At 37.5% G+C, this 18,576-nt stretch overlaps 1 protein-coding gene across 2 annotated transcripts in view; it reads right to left on the bottom strand.

Moving 5' to 3' along the window:
• Nucleotides 1–17,363, bottom strand: part of RB195_020514 (uncharacterized protein) — a gene marked incomplete at both ends in the record, with an annotated part of 29,963 nt that extends 12,600 nt beyond the window's left edge. Inside the window, 3 exons of one of the 2 annotated variants that reach the window (XM_064188848.1) lie at nt 7,343–7,452; nt 7,697–7,770; nt 17,240–17,363. In XM_064188848.1, the coding sequence (XP_064044729.1) occupies nt 7,343–7,452; nt 7,697–7,770; nt 17,240–17,363 (308 nt within the window). The remainder of the gene's footprint in view (nt 1–7,342; nt 7,453–7,696; nt 7,771–17,239) is intronic. The other variant, XM_064188850.1, reaches the window with a different exon arrangement.
• Nucleotides 17,364–18,576: the final 1,213 nt, after the last annotated feature.

Genomic DNA, 18,576 nt, shown 5'->3' with positions numbered 1-18,576 from the left:
TTCTATTTCAGAACGCCGTTAAAGACAATTCAATTCTGGTTTTTAGCTACGGAAAGGTGTGGCATATTTTAGTATTCTATTTGATGCTCTTTTTTCAAATTTTTTACCTAATGCTTTGAAACGCCACAGAAAAAAAGAGAACTAGTAAATATCACCCAGAATTCGTGGAATGTTAAGTACAGTAACTGACAATAAGGGACACGGTTTTCAAGATTGTAAGCATGGTTAGGATGGTTAGTTGTAGGGGACCTGGACCGCTAACGATAACATCATCCATTTTATGCAAATTATTTCCTTTCCTTTTCTTTTTCTTCACAGTTAAGTGCCAGTTAAGTCCGAAAATTCCATAAAATCTGATCCCTGTACTTCTTCAAATCATCGAATACCAAAACTACCAATACCCTTTCCATCACCAGACTTCCGACGTCTTCTTTCTTTGCGGGATAACAGGGTGAATAAATTACCTAGTTCCTAGCATCGTACCTTAACAATGGCAGTTATTCAAAATAGACATGCAAGCAAATCCTCGAATTTGTTCGTATCTCACAAAGGGCAAGCCCATAATAGGGATCCACTGGATTTTCTTATTATCTCATCTCTCGTTGACTACATACACTACCAAACCAGGAACACAGAAATGTCGAATTCACCAAAACATCGTTTCGATCCCCTCACAATGTGGCTGAAACAAAACGCTCCTTTGTTTTCGCACGCACTTCTGAACCTAGTGTACTTAAGCGATGTTCTTCTCCAGTGACACGATGAGAAATTGCCTTTGTCCATACGAACTTTCAACCAGTGGTGTCCTCTAATTCGTGGAAAACCCGGCCAGATCTCTTCGTTCCCTTGAATATATCGATTTCGTTAGAATCGTAAAGGCAACACGCTTATTGAGAGGATAATCTAGAATCGTGGGAACACACATGCCGCCCATCTAATCTTATTATAAAATTGCCGCCGGATGCGCATGTGAACGAAGGACACTGAAGGACATTTCTTTCTGTTCTGCCTGGCTATGGTAGTAACAGAGAAAATGCCCTTTGTGAACGTTGCAACTGATTTATCTGGAAGAATCAGGAACTAAATTTTGAACGTAGGAAGACAAGTACAGGGAAATAAATATAACGTTGACGTTGAATTGCCTATAAAAACCCCTTTACGGCTGATTCTTCTGATTTTCCTGAGAGAAAAAAAGATAACTCCAAAAAATTCACCAAGGAACAAGGGAACCCGAACAAACTCAGTTGTTGTATCTTTGCAACTTTGTTTCCTCAGGTTCCAAACATCCCTATTTTTATAAAAAAAAAAGAGTTATGGTTCAATGATATCAAAAACTATTTGAAAATTTTTTTTATTCTGAATGGAATTCTTACTTCTTCCCCAGATATTCCTCTTATTAATTTAATTCGTAAGCGAATCACTGGAAGGTCAAGATTTGTCAGTGATAATTCGGCTCCTTTCCAGTGTAAGACAATGACACATGACATAAACCGTCAGTATGAATTACTCAAAACTTCATAAAATGTTGGGCAGAAGTTACGAACATAAAAATAACACAATATAGAAGTTCAATAGTTTTTTTTTTCGAATGATAATTTCTAGGACCTTTCTAGTACTTTCTATTCCCTTTCTAGGACCTCTTCTTTCTCTATTCGCTTTCTGGGACTTTCTATTCTCTTTCTAGGACCTCTTCTTTCAAATCCACTTCAAAACCCCCCGATCCTCACCATAGAAACACAACCAACCACCGAGTGTGTCGCGTCCGATATTTATGAGCAGCGCTTATAGGCATCTGTGGAGGAGCTTACCGCCATTTCGCTGCCGGTGGAAACAGCGCCGATAAATCCACTAATCCATGTTTATGACATACTGCTGCGTAGCATACGTCAAAACACAATCACCATCATGTTACCGATTGGAAGAGAACGTAAAAGCTACCCTAAATCTATACATATGAACTACATCTGAGTATAATGACATCTATGGATCATTAACTCGGGTAATACTCTGGAAAGGCACTTCTAGAATACATTACCGGTTGTCGTCAGATTGATTACTGTAGTGATTCGAAGCTCTCCAAATAACTAGTTTTCTTTTTTACGTCAGCGAAGAAGAGAAGGGGGAAAAAATTATCCCTCTTAAATTCCCAAAAAGAAAACCATCCAAAATTAGAGTCAAAGAGGCTCAGCCCTGAAAATTCGTCATTCATCAAGCATTCTACTGCCCATTACTTCACCAAAAACTACAAAAAAAAGTTAAATAAATAATACGACGGAAAATTTCCCATATTTATTGCAATAAAGTGCCATACTTCTATAGGTCTCAAATGTCCAATTATTTTCAGTGGATATTTGAAAAAAATATGGTGCATTTAGAAACGGTTTTCGTCGTTTCAATTTTCACAAGAAGAATTTGAATCTTTTTTTAAAGTAGCAGCACAATCGCAGAAAAGCAAACATTTCGTAACGGTATGGTTTTGCGTTTTCCGTCAATGTTTACACAATACTATAGAACGTAATTCTACAAAAATTTTCGAAAAATGCCGAGCAAACACAGTTTTTTCTTTTTTTTTTTTCTGCTGCAGCAAATATTAGCATTCCCAATCGCATCCCTTGAAAATACGGTATACTAGTAGCGTATCCGGAATTCTACGTTAATCAACGCTCAGATCCAAGGAGCTTAAAATGCAACGCATTCTCAACGTTCTTTATTTGGTAACTCCTCGCCAAGAATATATAATAATATAATTTATAATGTAATAATAACAAGAATATATAATATAATAGTAAAAACTCGTCACCTGAGAAGAATTTGTACATTCTGGATGCACACACTAATTTCTGATGAAAAATAGGAGAACTAGAAAAAATGAGAAGAAGAAAATATTGATACGAGTGCTTGTGAGTGGATTTTCTTCTGTATACAAGCGTTACCAAGAATAAAAAATTGTTTCTTCCAAATGAAGATGTGATCTTTAAGAGTCCAACAAGATGAAATTCTCCCCAATACGATTTCTATCCTGCTTGTCGATCTCTCTTCTCAAACAGGGAACGATGGATGGACCTGAGTAAGTATGTGGCCATGATCACAGCAATTGTATTAAGTATTACGTTCCCAAAAAAAATTCTTGGGCACACTACATTGCAACGTTCCTCAGAAAACTTTGTACAATGCATTTTTTCCTTATAAAGCTTACATTTATTCGCTTATTTCAAAATAAAACACATTGTATCAGCCATGTGGGATATCACTTCATTTTCACATTCTATCACCACTTCTTGGCGATACTGATTTTTTTTTATTTAACACTAGGTCGATGTCCAAAATACTTCGATTCGATTGATAAGCGCAGAGAGTGATAAGCACTTTTTCACCTCTTTCCTAAATTTTGCTGCCTAACTCTTACATCTCTGGTTAGATAATACAAAAAATGAGCGGATAGTGCGTATGTTCGACTGTCGCTGAATCTTGGGATAATTCAATGTGTGGTTATGATTGATTTGCTTGAGCATACCAAATTTCAGCAAATAAAGCTCTGACGAAAGCGATAACAGCGAAACGTTAGCTCTTAGTTAAAGGCATCACCCACGAATCTGAGGTGGTGCAGATTTCAAGTGGAGTATTCGTATACGGGATCGTGAATTATGGAGAGTGGTGTGATTCCGTCCATTTCTTCCTAGTTGCCGTAAAAAAACTCCCCGAAGGTACGGCTTCGGGCGTTCTGGCGCACTATTTTCTACAAGGTGTTCGACTGGAGCGCGCCAGCCTTGTGCACGTGCCGCATCTTCCGGGGAATTTTTTTTACGGCAACTAGGAAGAAATAGACGGAATCACCACCCTCTCAATAATCTACTATCCCGTATACGAATACTCCACCTGAAATGCGTACCATCTCAGATTCGTGGGGTGATGCCTTTAACGGCACACTACTTCAATGATATGTGTTCATCGTTATGTTTTATGTTTAATTATATCTTCTTTGAGACAGTTCCTGAACAAAAACTAAATTTTGCAGATATATCTTCCTAATTACAATAAGTGCCACTAAATGTTCAGGAAAGGTTAGGTTTCCATCGATTACCAACATTTCTAGTTCACGACCTTCAAATCTCGCATTTGTTGTCATGGAATAAACGTTCGGCTTGCCTTTTACGATGCACTAGTCAGTTTAGTGCAAAGAAGAAAAAATGTGGCTGGCGTACTGTGTCCCACATATCAGTCAAGCTCATCCTCATCGAGGATGACAGGTTTGCAAAGAGGATTCCACGTTTTGATAGATTTATGGTATTTGACATCGATGTCGTTTTTTTCGTTGACTGGTTCGTTGCAAAAAAAAGTAGTGCATTCCTTATTAACTATTAACTGCACTAGCCAGTTCAGTAAAAAAATAAATTTTTACATTGTTTTTGAGAAAATCTGGAAATTTGGGAAAAAATTTTGAGAAAGAAAAAAAAAACATAAGCCTACATCCCTAAACATGCAAATGCACAATTTCACGTCAAAAAACTACTCCCGAAATCTTTTGTTTTTATTTCAGGCCTTTCACAAGGACAAAGTTGTCAAAACATCGAGTCATACATAAAGTTCCAAAAAAGAAAACCTTGTTGGCAAAATAAGAAAACATTGATCCAGTGCATGATGCCGAGCTTCCGTCATTTTCCACTCCGATCTATTCGTGAACATCGTTCAAGCTTTCTCCTTCCGTAAAAACAATGCATGTGAGCGTCAATTCTAGCACTTTGGTACACAACCCGATCAGCATTCATGCACTTTAAATGACGGGTTTTCATCATTAAAAAAAAACGAACTGCATTTCCAACGTACATTTCTCCGACGAGGATTTTTTTTGGCAGGATTACTGTAGCAGTTACTGAACACATATATGACGTTTTCACAGATTTCTACAACCTGTCGTAGGCTGATCCACGTACACTTAACTAACGTTACCGCTAGAATTCTCAGGGATGAAAACAGGGACATACGATCATATTCAAAATAGGATCAAATGTGTCCGTTTAAAGTAGCAAGGGCGAGTTTACTGTAATGTACTTCGTCCATAATTAGATTTGTCAACATAAGGTTCAACTGAAATGTCACTTGAAAACACGAAAGGGTACTAGTACGAGGTTGTACAACGAAGTAACACAAACCCCCTCCCTCTTCCATACTATTTCCAAGGATTGGGAAACCGAGGATCGTTTGTGCGTCCAGAGTACACAGTACACTTCATAAATCGTCCTAATTCATTTAAAAAAATCCATATACAGGTCTTAAACAAATTATTCGTCTGCAATATCAATCAGAAAACTTAGCTACGCTAGAATAAATATATTTACAACTCTCTGGGAGAACGTTACTAACCTAATTCTCGATCTGTCCTTTAATCGCGTCATCCAACAAACAAAGAAAGTGAAACATAATTTCTAGCGATTCTCTAAAAGTGTTCCTTAAGAATTGCTTAAAATTCGATCTCACCTGATTTGTTGGGATGACGCTATTCAAAAAAAAAACTTACTTTTGCACAAACCCTTATTAAATTTTATATCACTTTTCCTCGTATTTCTGAATTTTAGACATTTATTCTTATTTCTTAGGAATTCCGCAAGGAAACAGCCTTTCTTTGCCTTTCGGTGATGTCGCAGTACTTTCTGAAGACAGTGCCCGTATCAGCAGTTTTTTTTTGGAACAACTATCGATAGGAGCAACAATGGTAAGCCACAATCATAAAAATATTAGTGGAACTATACAAATGACTATCCCTAACACAAATATCAAGAATCACGTCCATTTTTTTCCCCAAATTCTGGTCAGCCAAACAAAAAAAAAACTGAAAGATGCTACGTACATGCTGCTGATTGTGAGGGTCAGAATAAGTTATGTTTCGTCTCTTGTTCCTAATTAAATATTTAAATATTTAAATAGAAAAATAGACAGAACAAGTTGTATTGGAGTAAGAAAACAATCCCTTTACCACATAAAGGCCACATCAATGAAAGCTCCAGACAAGCAAACGATTTGTTAACGATTTAGAAAAATCGTGGAAAATAGAACTTGTGCATATGGATACTCGTCTACCGTATCCGTATTCGAGATCTACGATCGAGTCTCGTACATTTTCGATGACAGTAGGATCGTGTTGTTCAAACAGAAGCTCCTATACTATTCACTAATTGGACCTATTCTCGAAAAAAAAAAGAGAAAGGGAGAGAAAGGATACGATGCTCCCCCTCCCCCCTATCCCTCATTTCCCCATAATTCGCTTACAATTGAATGCATTCGAGTGAAATTTGATCAGATTACCAGAAAAAAATCGTACTTTCGATGGTCATACTGTAAACGTTTTACGGTTATCAAGCTCTTGTTTATAGATGTACTATTAGCTTAGAAAAGAATCCTCATCACCACTAGTAAACAATGAGGAAAACACTCACTACGAAAATTTTTCTCAGTCAACGACCGTTTTACACCTTGATTTATCAATAAATTAGATAGATCAGTGGATAAGGGCCAATCAATAATAAATAAATTGGAAAGTTAGATAAATCAGCCTGGACAAAATCAACAGTTTCTTGGGATTTAGATATGAACGCGAGTTCATAGTTTTTCATAGAAAAGATGATGCAACCGAAATTTTTGAACGTTTGCGTACCGGATATTGTTAGAAGAGTAGTTCTGCTGTTTTTCCCACACAATACCCATTTACCATCTCAAGCAAAAGCCGTAATCCTTGTGTCTGGATTTATTCCAGCCATAAATGCATCTGCGGCTGTCATAAATCACTTAAAATCCGGAATTCGCATCCCGTACGACATGACACTTTATAGACCACCGACCAATGTATGTTTTTTTAGCGGAAGTCGAATCTAGGACATAAATGAGATCGAACGCTCAACATATGTCCGCATACAGAAGAAATCTTGTAAATAGTTACAAAATCAACAAAAAGAGAAACTTCTGTCGCAAATAATCAACGCAGAATCTTTCCAGAAGACCCCAACTGCTAACCACCAACAACCACAGAAAAACATTATCCATTTACAGATGAGCTAAGCCAGGATGTAAGGGCATTCTCAAAACCTAAGATGAAGTAAATCCAGTGCAACGTCCAGGAATTTCCCATCAAACATCAAAAAACCTTTCTCATTTTAAAATAAGGTATCACCAAAGATCAGGAAATTAGAAAAAGAACAACTGACGTATAGAAAATCCGAGCAGGAAGGAATGAAAAACGAGGAAACATATTCCCACGGGAACTATCCGATGCGTCATTCACGTTCCCGTTGTGATAACTGCTGTACTTTTCATGAATCTTGTGATAGAACGTATTCTCTCTCAAACCAACCTGTTCTTTTCAGCTTTATGACGTTGCATAATGCCTTTTGCTAGTTTTTCCAACTGTCGCGAATACTCTGCTTCGGCCTCGCCACGCTTTCGAAAGAAATCGTCCACTTCCTGAAAATGAAAAAAAAAACAGATTATGGTTGTACAACCAAATTATAACAGCACCAAAGAAATCGTATAAAAAGAAACCCATACCAAAATTTTAATATTATTCATAGAAAAAAAATGTGGTAGATACAAGGGACCAAAAAAGGATACAATTCCATTATTGAAAAGAACAGAACCATATAGATGACTATTAAAAAAAGAGGTGTATTGATTGAAAAGTCTAAGTAATCAATACTGATACACTCACCTGAAGAACCGCTATCTGCGTCTCTGTCCGCTCGCCTATACATCGAATCTGTTCGTTTAACTGGGCACGAATCTCTGAAAGTAGGGAATTTCTCAAGATTTCAAATAACTTTCATTGATCATAGTGTCTTAATCTTAAGTTTCTCCTCACTGTGTCACATAGTTAGGATTATTCTATTGTTATATAGTAGAAGAAGTAATATAGGAATATTTTACATAGTTATATGGAAAACCGAAAACTATCTGCTCCACTATTCCCACTCCAAAACCGGATATATCAAATAATTGGTGCCCTGTTTTATTAGTGACAATTTTTAGATTTTAATTTCTGATTGACTTTTGAGTTGATTTTTTTTTTAAATTTTTTGACTGTGGATGACGATGATGAGAGCATTTTCAACGAACTGACTACATCTCTGATGAACTTGAACCGTTAGTTTTCAGCTCTGATCTTCAAGCACGATCAACTTTGTGGACTTCTTGGGCAGCAAACACTGCGCTATCTGCTTAGAAAAATCTACGGAAAAATAGAAATTTTAAGCAAAAATTGAGTAGTGCTTTCAAAAATAGCACTGAGTCATCTGTTGAGCCGATGTATGCAATCTATATACTTACATTTAAAAACTTTCGTGAGAACGTGATAAGTCCCTAGGGTGAGGTGGAAGAGTACTAAAGCAAAGGTGCGAATTCTCGCCTCTCTAGTGAAAAATAACGAAACTTTGGAACAGTACAGTTTTACCGGTCTTGAGGGTATTTTTATAAGTCCGATAGTTTTGTTAAGATGGCTAATTTGAATGAAACGGTTGGAGCTGATTTTACTGAACAGAATACTTCTACTGAATACTTTGCCGTTAAAAATGCATAAGAAAGTAGAAAATATTTATTTGTTATGCTCTGCGGCGTGGCAAAACAATGAAGGCGAGGATGAATACAAAAAATACAGCAAAAAGAATAGAATAAGCAGGGATTTGTCCCGTGCACGAAATATCCAGGTGTTCGTAATAAATCTATCCCTGTTCACACCAATTTCTTTTCACTAAACAGCACATTTATCTTCCCTTAACTTGCACATCCGAAAACTGAACGAAAACACCGCTGACAGATAAAATCTTCAAGGTCACATCTGACTTTCAACCTCTGTCCCTGAATCGTTTGCACTATAAGCGACTGCAACGGACTCTGCTGCCGAGAATGCAGGCGGAGCTCGCACAATATAGGAAGAATGTAAAAACAACTGCAGTAGAACGAAACTGACACTTTTTTTCCGGTTAAATTCCTGGCGCTACGCTCGATCTAAATGGATTAAATCGGTGCTCGTAATTCCTGTGTGTAGAAAACGTCACAACTTATCGCTGGAAAAGGACACAATCCAATCCTAAGATTAGGGAGAGATAGAAATTCAAAAAGGCGGAAAACATACTCTCCACAAACTTAAAATTCTTTTCAACCCTCTTTTCATTGAATTTTAACCACAACAACATAAATAATTTTAACAGGCTTTGCTTTGGTTACGGTAACCGGTTACCTGTAGCAGATCTTCTAACGGGTAAAGTACACGAAAGATTACAGTACTGGTATGCTTTGGAGAAACTAGGTAGGACGACTTTTCTTCTACATCCAGAAAAAGGTAGTTGCAAGATGTGAACTCTTCATGAAAACTATTTTCGCACTATTTTCTTCTTGTTCACATCAATCAAAATTTCTTCAAGCAAAAAAAAAGCCAGTGGAACAAATGTCACATAGTTATGAACCAAAAAAAGGACATTTTGGAAAAGAGGTTCCAAAAAAATCGGTTTTCTAACAGTTAACATTGCAAAAAACTTAATCATATGTCTTAGTTACAGTAACCGGTTACCATTGCATTGCAACATTAGATCATTGGTCAAACATTAACCAAAATAACTTCCAACACTTCTTACAGTAAAAATAAATATAACCAAACCAATACTAAATAATTCATGATTCCATTACTTCTACAGGAATAATTCAGAATTTTAAACAAATTAAGTCAACATTTTAAAACGATTAAAGGGCGGCATGTTAACCCCAGTTTTTTGTGCAGTGGTGAAAATAGTTTCTTCTACCTATGATTTCCCCCATATTAGCCAAATATACATACGTGAAATTCCTAGGTGTCACTTCTTTAGGTGGCGCCATTGCAAACTACATAATTTGCTTAGAACGTTCGTTTGAGAAAAACTGCTCTGACTATGCAATCAAAATTCCCGCATGCAGCAGGAACCGGTTTACTTTCCAAGCAACTACGAGATACACGTACCGTACACTTGATACCGTATAGTGCTCGTAATGTTCACCATGGTTACGACATTCTAGATACATCGTGGAAAACATCTCCACCTAGTCGAGAGGTTCCATATCTTCTCCGGACGGACGTTCCCACGCTACTACTAAAACGTATCTATGTCTTACACAAACGAAGCCATAGATACCCGGACATCCGCCAGTTGTCCAATAGCATGAGATCGATTCCGTACGGCACACACACACCTGACCCCTCAAGGATACTACTACCTACGCTGCGGGGCAATTCTCGACCACCAATCGGGCCGACAGCCGCCTGCCTGGGCGATGGTCATTCGGGCGGCGCGTGTGTGTACGTCGATGTCCACCATTAAGCAAATCTCCGATCACTCATTAAAGTATCTACTACCACGAACAGCCGCATCACAGCCATCGCCGACAGAATTGTTTCATAAATATCAATTACTAACACGTGTTACAGATCCGTGACAGTCCGTTAGATGCAATTTTTCGGAGAACAACTAGGCGTGCAAGGTGAAACGAGTGACGATTAGGGGAACTTTTTGCAGCGTTTTTACTGGATCCACCATTAAATTCCATAGTGCAAAATGGGGCGCACCGGTCAAAAGTGCAAATATCCTCAACAAAAAAAGCACGCTCCAACCTCAGAAAAGCATGTGGGAAAGAGACGGGCAATTAAGATTTTGAAAAAGTGGATGCAAAAACTTGCTCTCATCCTCTTCTACAATAACGCAATGGATCTCTCAAATACTTTTAGGAATCCTAACCACAGTCAAAGCACTTTAAATCATCTATAGCTTAAGTGCAACGACTATACGGTTATTTGTGTAGGAAAATAACCTTCGTTAACCAAACCAGGAACCTAAAGACAATAGATGAGCATTCCAAGCTAAACTATCATATGTAAACAATATCTGTTTTCAAAAAAAAAGATCACATTTTCGTAGTTCTAAAGAAATTTCCCATTATAGATATCTAAAAATAATGGGAATTCGAGAAATTTCCCGCCAAAGTGTAGGAAATAATTAGATCGAAAAATTTATACTTACTAATTTTATGCTCAGCGTCGACCACTGGGACGCCATATAAACAATTTCACAGTTCATAAACAAGGTTCAAAGTTACCAGTGATCTTATTGAACCTTCATGGAAAATTAACTCAGATTTTACTTAGACAATAAACTTTCTTAGATTATGAGATCGCTAAGATGCTGTTTAAGAAAAAAAAGTAGAATAAAAAAAGAATTTCGTCAACATTAAACTTTTCGATATTCTCTATATGTTCCTTAACCTGGACATTTTACTTGCATTTTAATTCCACTTCGTAAAATCAGTCCAGTGACCAGCTTACGTTCCGGATTTTCAGGGAAATCCAAAATCAATCACACCACAACATATGCAAATGACGAATCTGACGAAAACGAAATCGAATCGGTCTGTTCGTGTTTCCGCACGAAATACGCTTCGTCAGCGTTCAGAAAAAGAAACTCGCCACTACAAAAAAAAACGACAACAATGAAATCTTCGGCAATCTGTTCCTTATTTCACTACAACTCCAGAAAAAAAGCGCACAGCTACACCTGCTGTCTGTCCTTTAAAGCCTATGAAAATCATAAAATGCCACGTAAACTGTGGACTTTTTTTCACAATAAAAATATCAGCCGCCACAAATGTAAGCGTACAAAATCCAGTCAGTAACGTTAATAGAAATTGTCAGATGGAGAACTGCAACGTCATCAACGATGGAAATCATGATGGGGGAAAAAGAGCAGAGATGCAAAGGCAGATTAGAATACCCCCCCCCCCCCCTATACTAATTCTCTACACTTCAACATTTCATATTATTCATATTTTATGTAATGACTGTACTTAATTAATTCTAGAAATTTGTAACAATCAAAACTGATGATGCTAAAACAAAAGTCCAGTAAAAGACCAGTAGCCGTAAAAAAAGTAATTTCTCTCCGACTCCAATCCAATTTCTCCAATGAACTCATTTCTTCCTTCAAGGACATATCTCAGTAGCACAGAATCCCGACTAAGACAGTGGCGGATTATGCCAGAGCATTACCCATAAGCTGACCAGATTTAGGTAACCATATCCTCCAGAAATAAATTAACAGCAGACCAATCCAGTCATTTCAAGACCTACTACAGCAAAGATATGCCCTTCAAAAACACTAAGATTCATTTAATGAGAGTACTTTAAGCTTGAAACATATCGATTCCAATACTTTTTTTTAAAAATACGAAGCAGTGCTTGTTTCAAGTTTGCCGAACGACTCAGCATAAAATAAAACTCACAACAACAGAAAAAAACGCCTCGTTTCAGAAATTAAACTGAATACTGCGAACAAATGCGGATGATTAGGTAACCGTCGGGAACCGTTGCAGAAAATGATTCAGGATCAAATCCGGTTAAGGAAACATCGCAAACAAACAAAGTATGCTAGTAGCTATGGAATGGACAGAGCTTCTGGATGTCGATTCATCATGTGAACGATTTGTATGTGTGGAGCAAAGAAAGACTCCCTTGAGGAATCGCACATAATTATGGAGCTTCTTGGTAAAATAGAGAAATGCAACATTTTGACGAAACGACGAGGAATATCGCCTCAAAATTCCAAACAAAATTTGTTTCTTTCTTTAACTACCAGATTTGCACGATGTATATATAGTGTATTTTCTTGAAAATCTCCAGATTAAGGGAAATCTTCAGGAACAAACAAACATAGGTGGGCTTCCAAGAATTCCAGAGGGTCAGGATCAAAGCAATTTTCCTATAGCCCATTATAAAACACATCTTGCAATCTTTTAACGCTGAATTTACCCTTTTCTAGTATTTTATCAAATTTTGGTCTCATTTGTCCCAAGACAAAGTTCAGGTGGACTCTTCAACGCTATACAAACCTCCACCTCCAACTGCGGTGATCATCTGTTCTTTACCAGATCGTGTTGACCGCTGAGGTAGAAACGAAAACCGGGAAAAATCCTCGAGCAGGAACTACAGCTGCTCCGGTGGTCACGCAAGTGCAATTGCCAAGAATAACAGTTTTTTTTTGTGTGTGTACCCAAGGTCTGCTGCCCTGTAATGGAGCCTCCTTCCGAACCTCACTATATGGAGGTATAAATTATGTATGTGATAACAGCAAAAAGCCCACTTCGAACCACTTTAAGCTTTCTTGCAATGAACTTTTTCATTGCAAGAAAATGTGAAATCATGGAAAGCTCCCGAAAATGTGGATTGCATCCATGTACTTTCTGAATAGACTCAAAATTGCGTCAAATCAAATAGGCCAATTCGATTATGTCAGAAAAGATCTTCAAAAAATGATTGATCTCTTTCATTTACTGATCGAGAAATCTCGATCTCAATCTACAGCGACGTCATAAACTTCCATCAAACAAAAGCACGCTCTCTCTCAGCTGTTACAGAGACAGAGGATCGTACGGAAGAGAACAAATCAAAGACAATGGCTACACTATCAAATTGTAAAAGAAGAAAATTCTAAGAAATTATTCCAAAAAAAATTGTCGAAAAACTTCGAACACTTAATCGTACCTTGAATATGAATAAGTTGCTGATCTAGCGTCAGCGATGCACATAACGGCAATTTGAGGCTCATCGCCGATCAATAGGCGATTCAACTCAAGGATCAATCAGTGAGGTGAATAACTGTAGCACGTATTTTCACAGTTGAGTACAGAGTAAACACTTTAAAATAATTAGACGATTAATGGTGCTTTCCCGCCTTAGCCTAAGTAGCACGAGGACGAGAGTGTCTGGCTGTGTGTGTCTGTGTATGTGAGCGCGCAATACATTACATCACAATTGCGCCGCCTATCTGCCTTACACTTACACTCTCTACTTTACAAGTGTGTCTTGCTCATAATTTAGTTGCAAATCAACAAAAAGCTTTTTCACCCCGTTGAACACGCTCGGATTAACTCACATATCGATTCGAAGGGATTTCAAGAAGAGAAAAAAACCACAAAGCCGCAGACAAGTGACACAACTCATCCGACTTTCCCCTTTCACCGTTTAGAAACAAATTCTTCCTAAACTCTCAGGGAATACTCTCCGGATTTTTTTTCTCGGCTCGACTCCTAACTTTTAAAATAATCACTCGTTTCTAGGTGTAGTGGCACTGAAACCTGTACAAACACCAGTTTTTCAGCCGTATCGAACCGTAGACAGTCGCCACGAACAGAAAATGGGTGAAAGTGGAACCGTATGCAGGAATTCAGGTTAAAAAAAAAGAAGTGGAAGTGATATCGGAGTTCCGATCCACCCAGAAAAAATAGCGGACAATTTGCTACCGTTTCTCCCACAAATTCGCTTGACCCAACTTCTGCACCTTCTCACACTTTAGCTTGATTTAGCCATTATGTTAAATTTAAGCAGGTCTTTAAATTTAAAAACAGAATGACCCGCAGAAATTTGACTGCATCATTCGTCTCAAATTATGAGTTGGAAAAGGAAAAAAGGAGAAAAAAAACGTTTCTCATGCGATGTTGGTAGCTCCAGATTCAAGCACAGAACACTCCGTCCAAACAAAGAACTTTTCTAAGAAAGACGGAAAGAAATTGTAATTGACAGCAGGTGAAAAAAAAACTAACGTTCCTCCAATTCAAACGAAACTGGAACGCACGTTTGCAGAACGCAGTCGATCATTGTGCCGCCATATTCAACCTTTCAATGTTTTGCAAATAATTTTATCGCCGCAACCATGAATTATAGAGGACTTCATGAGCCAAACGTGTGATATTTTTTTCAAAGCACTACATGCCGAATCGATGTGAAGGCTTGAACAAACATTCTTATTTCCAGTTTCTGACTTACGTGACATTATCAAGTCAACGAAGTAGTATAGTATGGATCAATATGTTGATAATATAAATAATAAATTATACAATTTTTCCCCTTTAATTGCACAAAGTTCTCTCTATTTCAGTCCTAGAACAGAGGCATTGAAAATCTATAAAAGAAAGAGGATTCCAATTTTTAATTTCAATAATTATGGAGGACGTATGTTAGATTTTAAAGGGAATTCTCTTCAACTTTTTTCAAAAATTAAAAACAATATGACAAAACAAAAACGGCGTGAAGCAATATTTGCCACCAAAATGTCACCGCCAAAGTGCATATGAACGTAAATCTCGTAATACGTAGAATTTAATGAATAAAAATATTTCTGAAGTGATTTTTTTTCTCTTTTTGCTGAAAGGGTTTGGAAAGTTGGACATTATAAAATATAAAATAAAATGAAATAAACTATATTCTCCGATTCCGAATTCTTCTCTATTTTTGGTTAGATGACAAAATATCCAAGATTTAAATATGAGGAAATTTCTAACAGCCTCTTTGCAATCTGGACATAATAGATCCACTAGCAGTTGATAATCCTTTTCGGTGCAATGCAATTTGCGAAAAGTGCAAACGCACCGCTCGCTCGCTATTTTCTAGCAGCCATCTCATGAATTATACTCCTCTAGCTGATCATAACGAATTTCTTCGCATGTCACAAGTCGACCAGTCGCTTCCTTTGCGTCTGCCGCATGATCACCGACTGACACCCGCAATAATATCATATAAACATGTTTATAGATCAAGAGAGCTTCACGGTGAGACGAAATTCAATAGCTTTGCCCTTACTGTTCTCTGGCCCTCTGCTGCGAATCAAACAGTAATCGAATCGAAGGTTGAGCTGTGGGCACAGCGATCACAACAATTTGATCCAACGAAAAACACACACACACATGCACTTAACAAGTGTTTCTACGAGATTTCAACGAAAAAAAGGCTCAAACGAAGTCAAAGTCGTTCGAATGGATCCAGAAAAAGAATTTAACTGCTGGTTATAAATATAAACTTCCACCTGGAATTCGCCGTTAAGTTCAAACAGTTAGTCGGACACTTTGCGCTATTTTGTTGTTTTCAACCTTGATTCTGCAGAATGAGCGCTGTTCAAACATTCCCCAATGTTGGAATCGTTATCAGCGTCAAACTTTACAAAACATTATGAATAGGCAAATTTTCCAATCTTTGAGTCTTTGGGATTTCCCACGACTAATAGCCATCATAATAACACCATTAGAATTCCCCGCATACTAGGAATGAATGGAAAATGTTTTCTATCAACGACAGAACAACATAGAAATCATATGCTGCATGTATATGAACCGGAAGAAACTAGAAATTCCATCGTTGTAATCGCTCCACTCCTTTTTCCCTTTGAATACCTCAACTTTGCGTGATTCCCCTGAGAATCTCCACGCACTTTCGCTTCTTGCATCAAATTAGTTCATCCGACTTTAGCTTGCCCTCATCCAAATTCCTCTTATTTATAATGCAAAGAAAAATTTGCAGGCTTCAAATTCAAAGACGCACTCTTGGTAAAAAAAAGGGGATATTCTTGCAAAACAATGAAAACTAAAGATTGAGAATAGCTTCAGATTAACTTTCAAAACAAAAAGAAGAGAAATTTTTTTGAAAAAAGGCAGACTAGTAATAGTAGATTGTGAGTGATTAATCTGATTTGAATTTTTGAAACTATTCATACATTTGCATTCATTTTTTCTAATAAACCTCCTGGTTCAGCAATGGATTTACAGAGCACCGAATTTTTTTATTTTTTAAATTTAGCCTCAAATTGTGAGCTACTCGGAGCTGCAGCAAGATCATACGTAATGCGTTCTAGACTCGGGATCAAATGATCGAAGAGGTTTATTCTACCGTATACTACATTCAAGGCTACATTGAAATTATTCACTCAAAAAAATGGGATTTTCTACAATGAAGATGGGATTTTCTACAATTCTGTTTCTATCTGATAGGGGACAGTTTCATCCAGTGGATATTTATTGATCAGATTCGCTGTATCCTCGAAAGCCGAGTCTTTAAAATCGTTCTCGACTTGGGCTTTAAAATCATTGCAAAATTCTAGCTCTTATATCACATTTTGTGTTATTGACTGAAGTAACAGGAAGTACATCCTCTCACTTCTTGAACTCATCAATCAAAACCACTCAGATATTGTTGTGCAGCAGCAGTAAATTCCCGCTCGCCAATTTACTTCATCACTCAAAAAACGTAAATTACACAAAACTAGGACGTCTGTTGCTTTTTTTCGCTTTCACTCCATTTGTTTTGTCTGCAAACTCTTCGAATTGTCACATTTCTACTGTATAAAATCACAAATAATCGGGATCGTCCAAGGAGAATTAAAAATGAATCACATTATAAATTAATAATACTCACCTTTGACATGCATTTCGAAGTCGTGCATAATGGCCTTCTCCTGTTTTGCGCTTGACAGTTTCTTCGTGTCATTCGTTGACGCCATGCTTGCGCGCATATCACAGTCTCTGTCCTCTAACCTCATTTTTACTAGTCCGGATTGCTTCTTTCTTTATCAATGTGCTCGCGATGAGGTCAATTGTAACTCCAGCGTCACTGCGAACAGCATTCGTTACTGTAAGAAAAACATTGTATGATTACTCACACGGCGGCACTTCTGATGCGCGCAAAAAGAAAAAAACACTACATCATGACCATCACGACACAATTAGGAGCGACCCGACGAAGAACTTGTCGAGATATACAGTCTTGGAATAGCAAACGAACACGCGATTGTTAACAGCGAGAAAATTGTGGAACGAAATAAATGCGACGACAAAATGTAGTACTGGACACGACAAAAAATAATCGAAAACGCAGCTTTTCAGAGAGGGAGAGAGAGAAAAATCACGCTATTCACCAATAAATCATTCACATCTACGAAAAAAAAAATGAAACGGCCTTGGCGATGCATTCTTGAAGATGCTATGCCGCGACGAAAATATTATTCATGGGGACTATTTTTTTCTTTCGTTTGTCCAAAACCATCTGTTAAATTTGAACACACGAATTCGACGAAAAACCGAGTATTGAAGTGAAAATGGAAGTGAGCTCTGTACATGAGACGAATTACGATATTTCCTATGCATTGGTCAGAAGAGGGGAATGCTGGCAGATGAAGGCGTCAGTCTGGGAATCAAACGGAATATTTTTCAAAGACCAGAAGCGGTAACTTCGTTCCCTCCTTCCTACTTAAAAGAATACTACCATGCTTCGCTAGTGTCAATTTCCTTTTGAATTTATTCAATATACAGAAAGCCAACACACGACAGTCGACTTTCAAAATCATCACAATTTCTCAAGAAGGGATTATTCCAAAGTAGTAAATAATCATTTTTCCCAACTAATTTTTCCTATCCACAGAAGCAGATGAAAGAAACCTTTTCGAGAACGAAATCTAGAATAAGACGGAGTTTTGACTTTACGTTCAGACGTGCTACATAATGAAATAACATACAAAATATGTGCTGTGTCAAAACCCACTAGGAACTGGAATGCACCTTTGGAACCACAGCATCACTTTGATGACTTCGTCCATTTCACGCCCACAATTACAGTATTTCATTTTGTCCGCGGAAAAAAAAAAACAAAAGGCATGAAACGCTGCAAAAAAAGGAAGAAATGAATAGTTTCGAACACTAATCTAGTTTGAGCGAGAGAAGAAAAATCGTCGTAGGGAAAACGTTGCAGTAAATCTT

This window comes from Necator americanus, chromosome II, assembly GCF_031761385.1.
Source record: "Necator americanus strain Aroian chromosome II, whole genome shotgun sequence".
NCBI lineage: Eukaryota > Metazoa > Nematoda > Chromadorea > Rhabditida > Ancylostomatidae > Necator > Necator americanus.
Note: the sequence above shows the minus strand (reverse complement) of the source record. Positions and strands in the feature narration are given on the sequence as shown.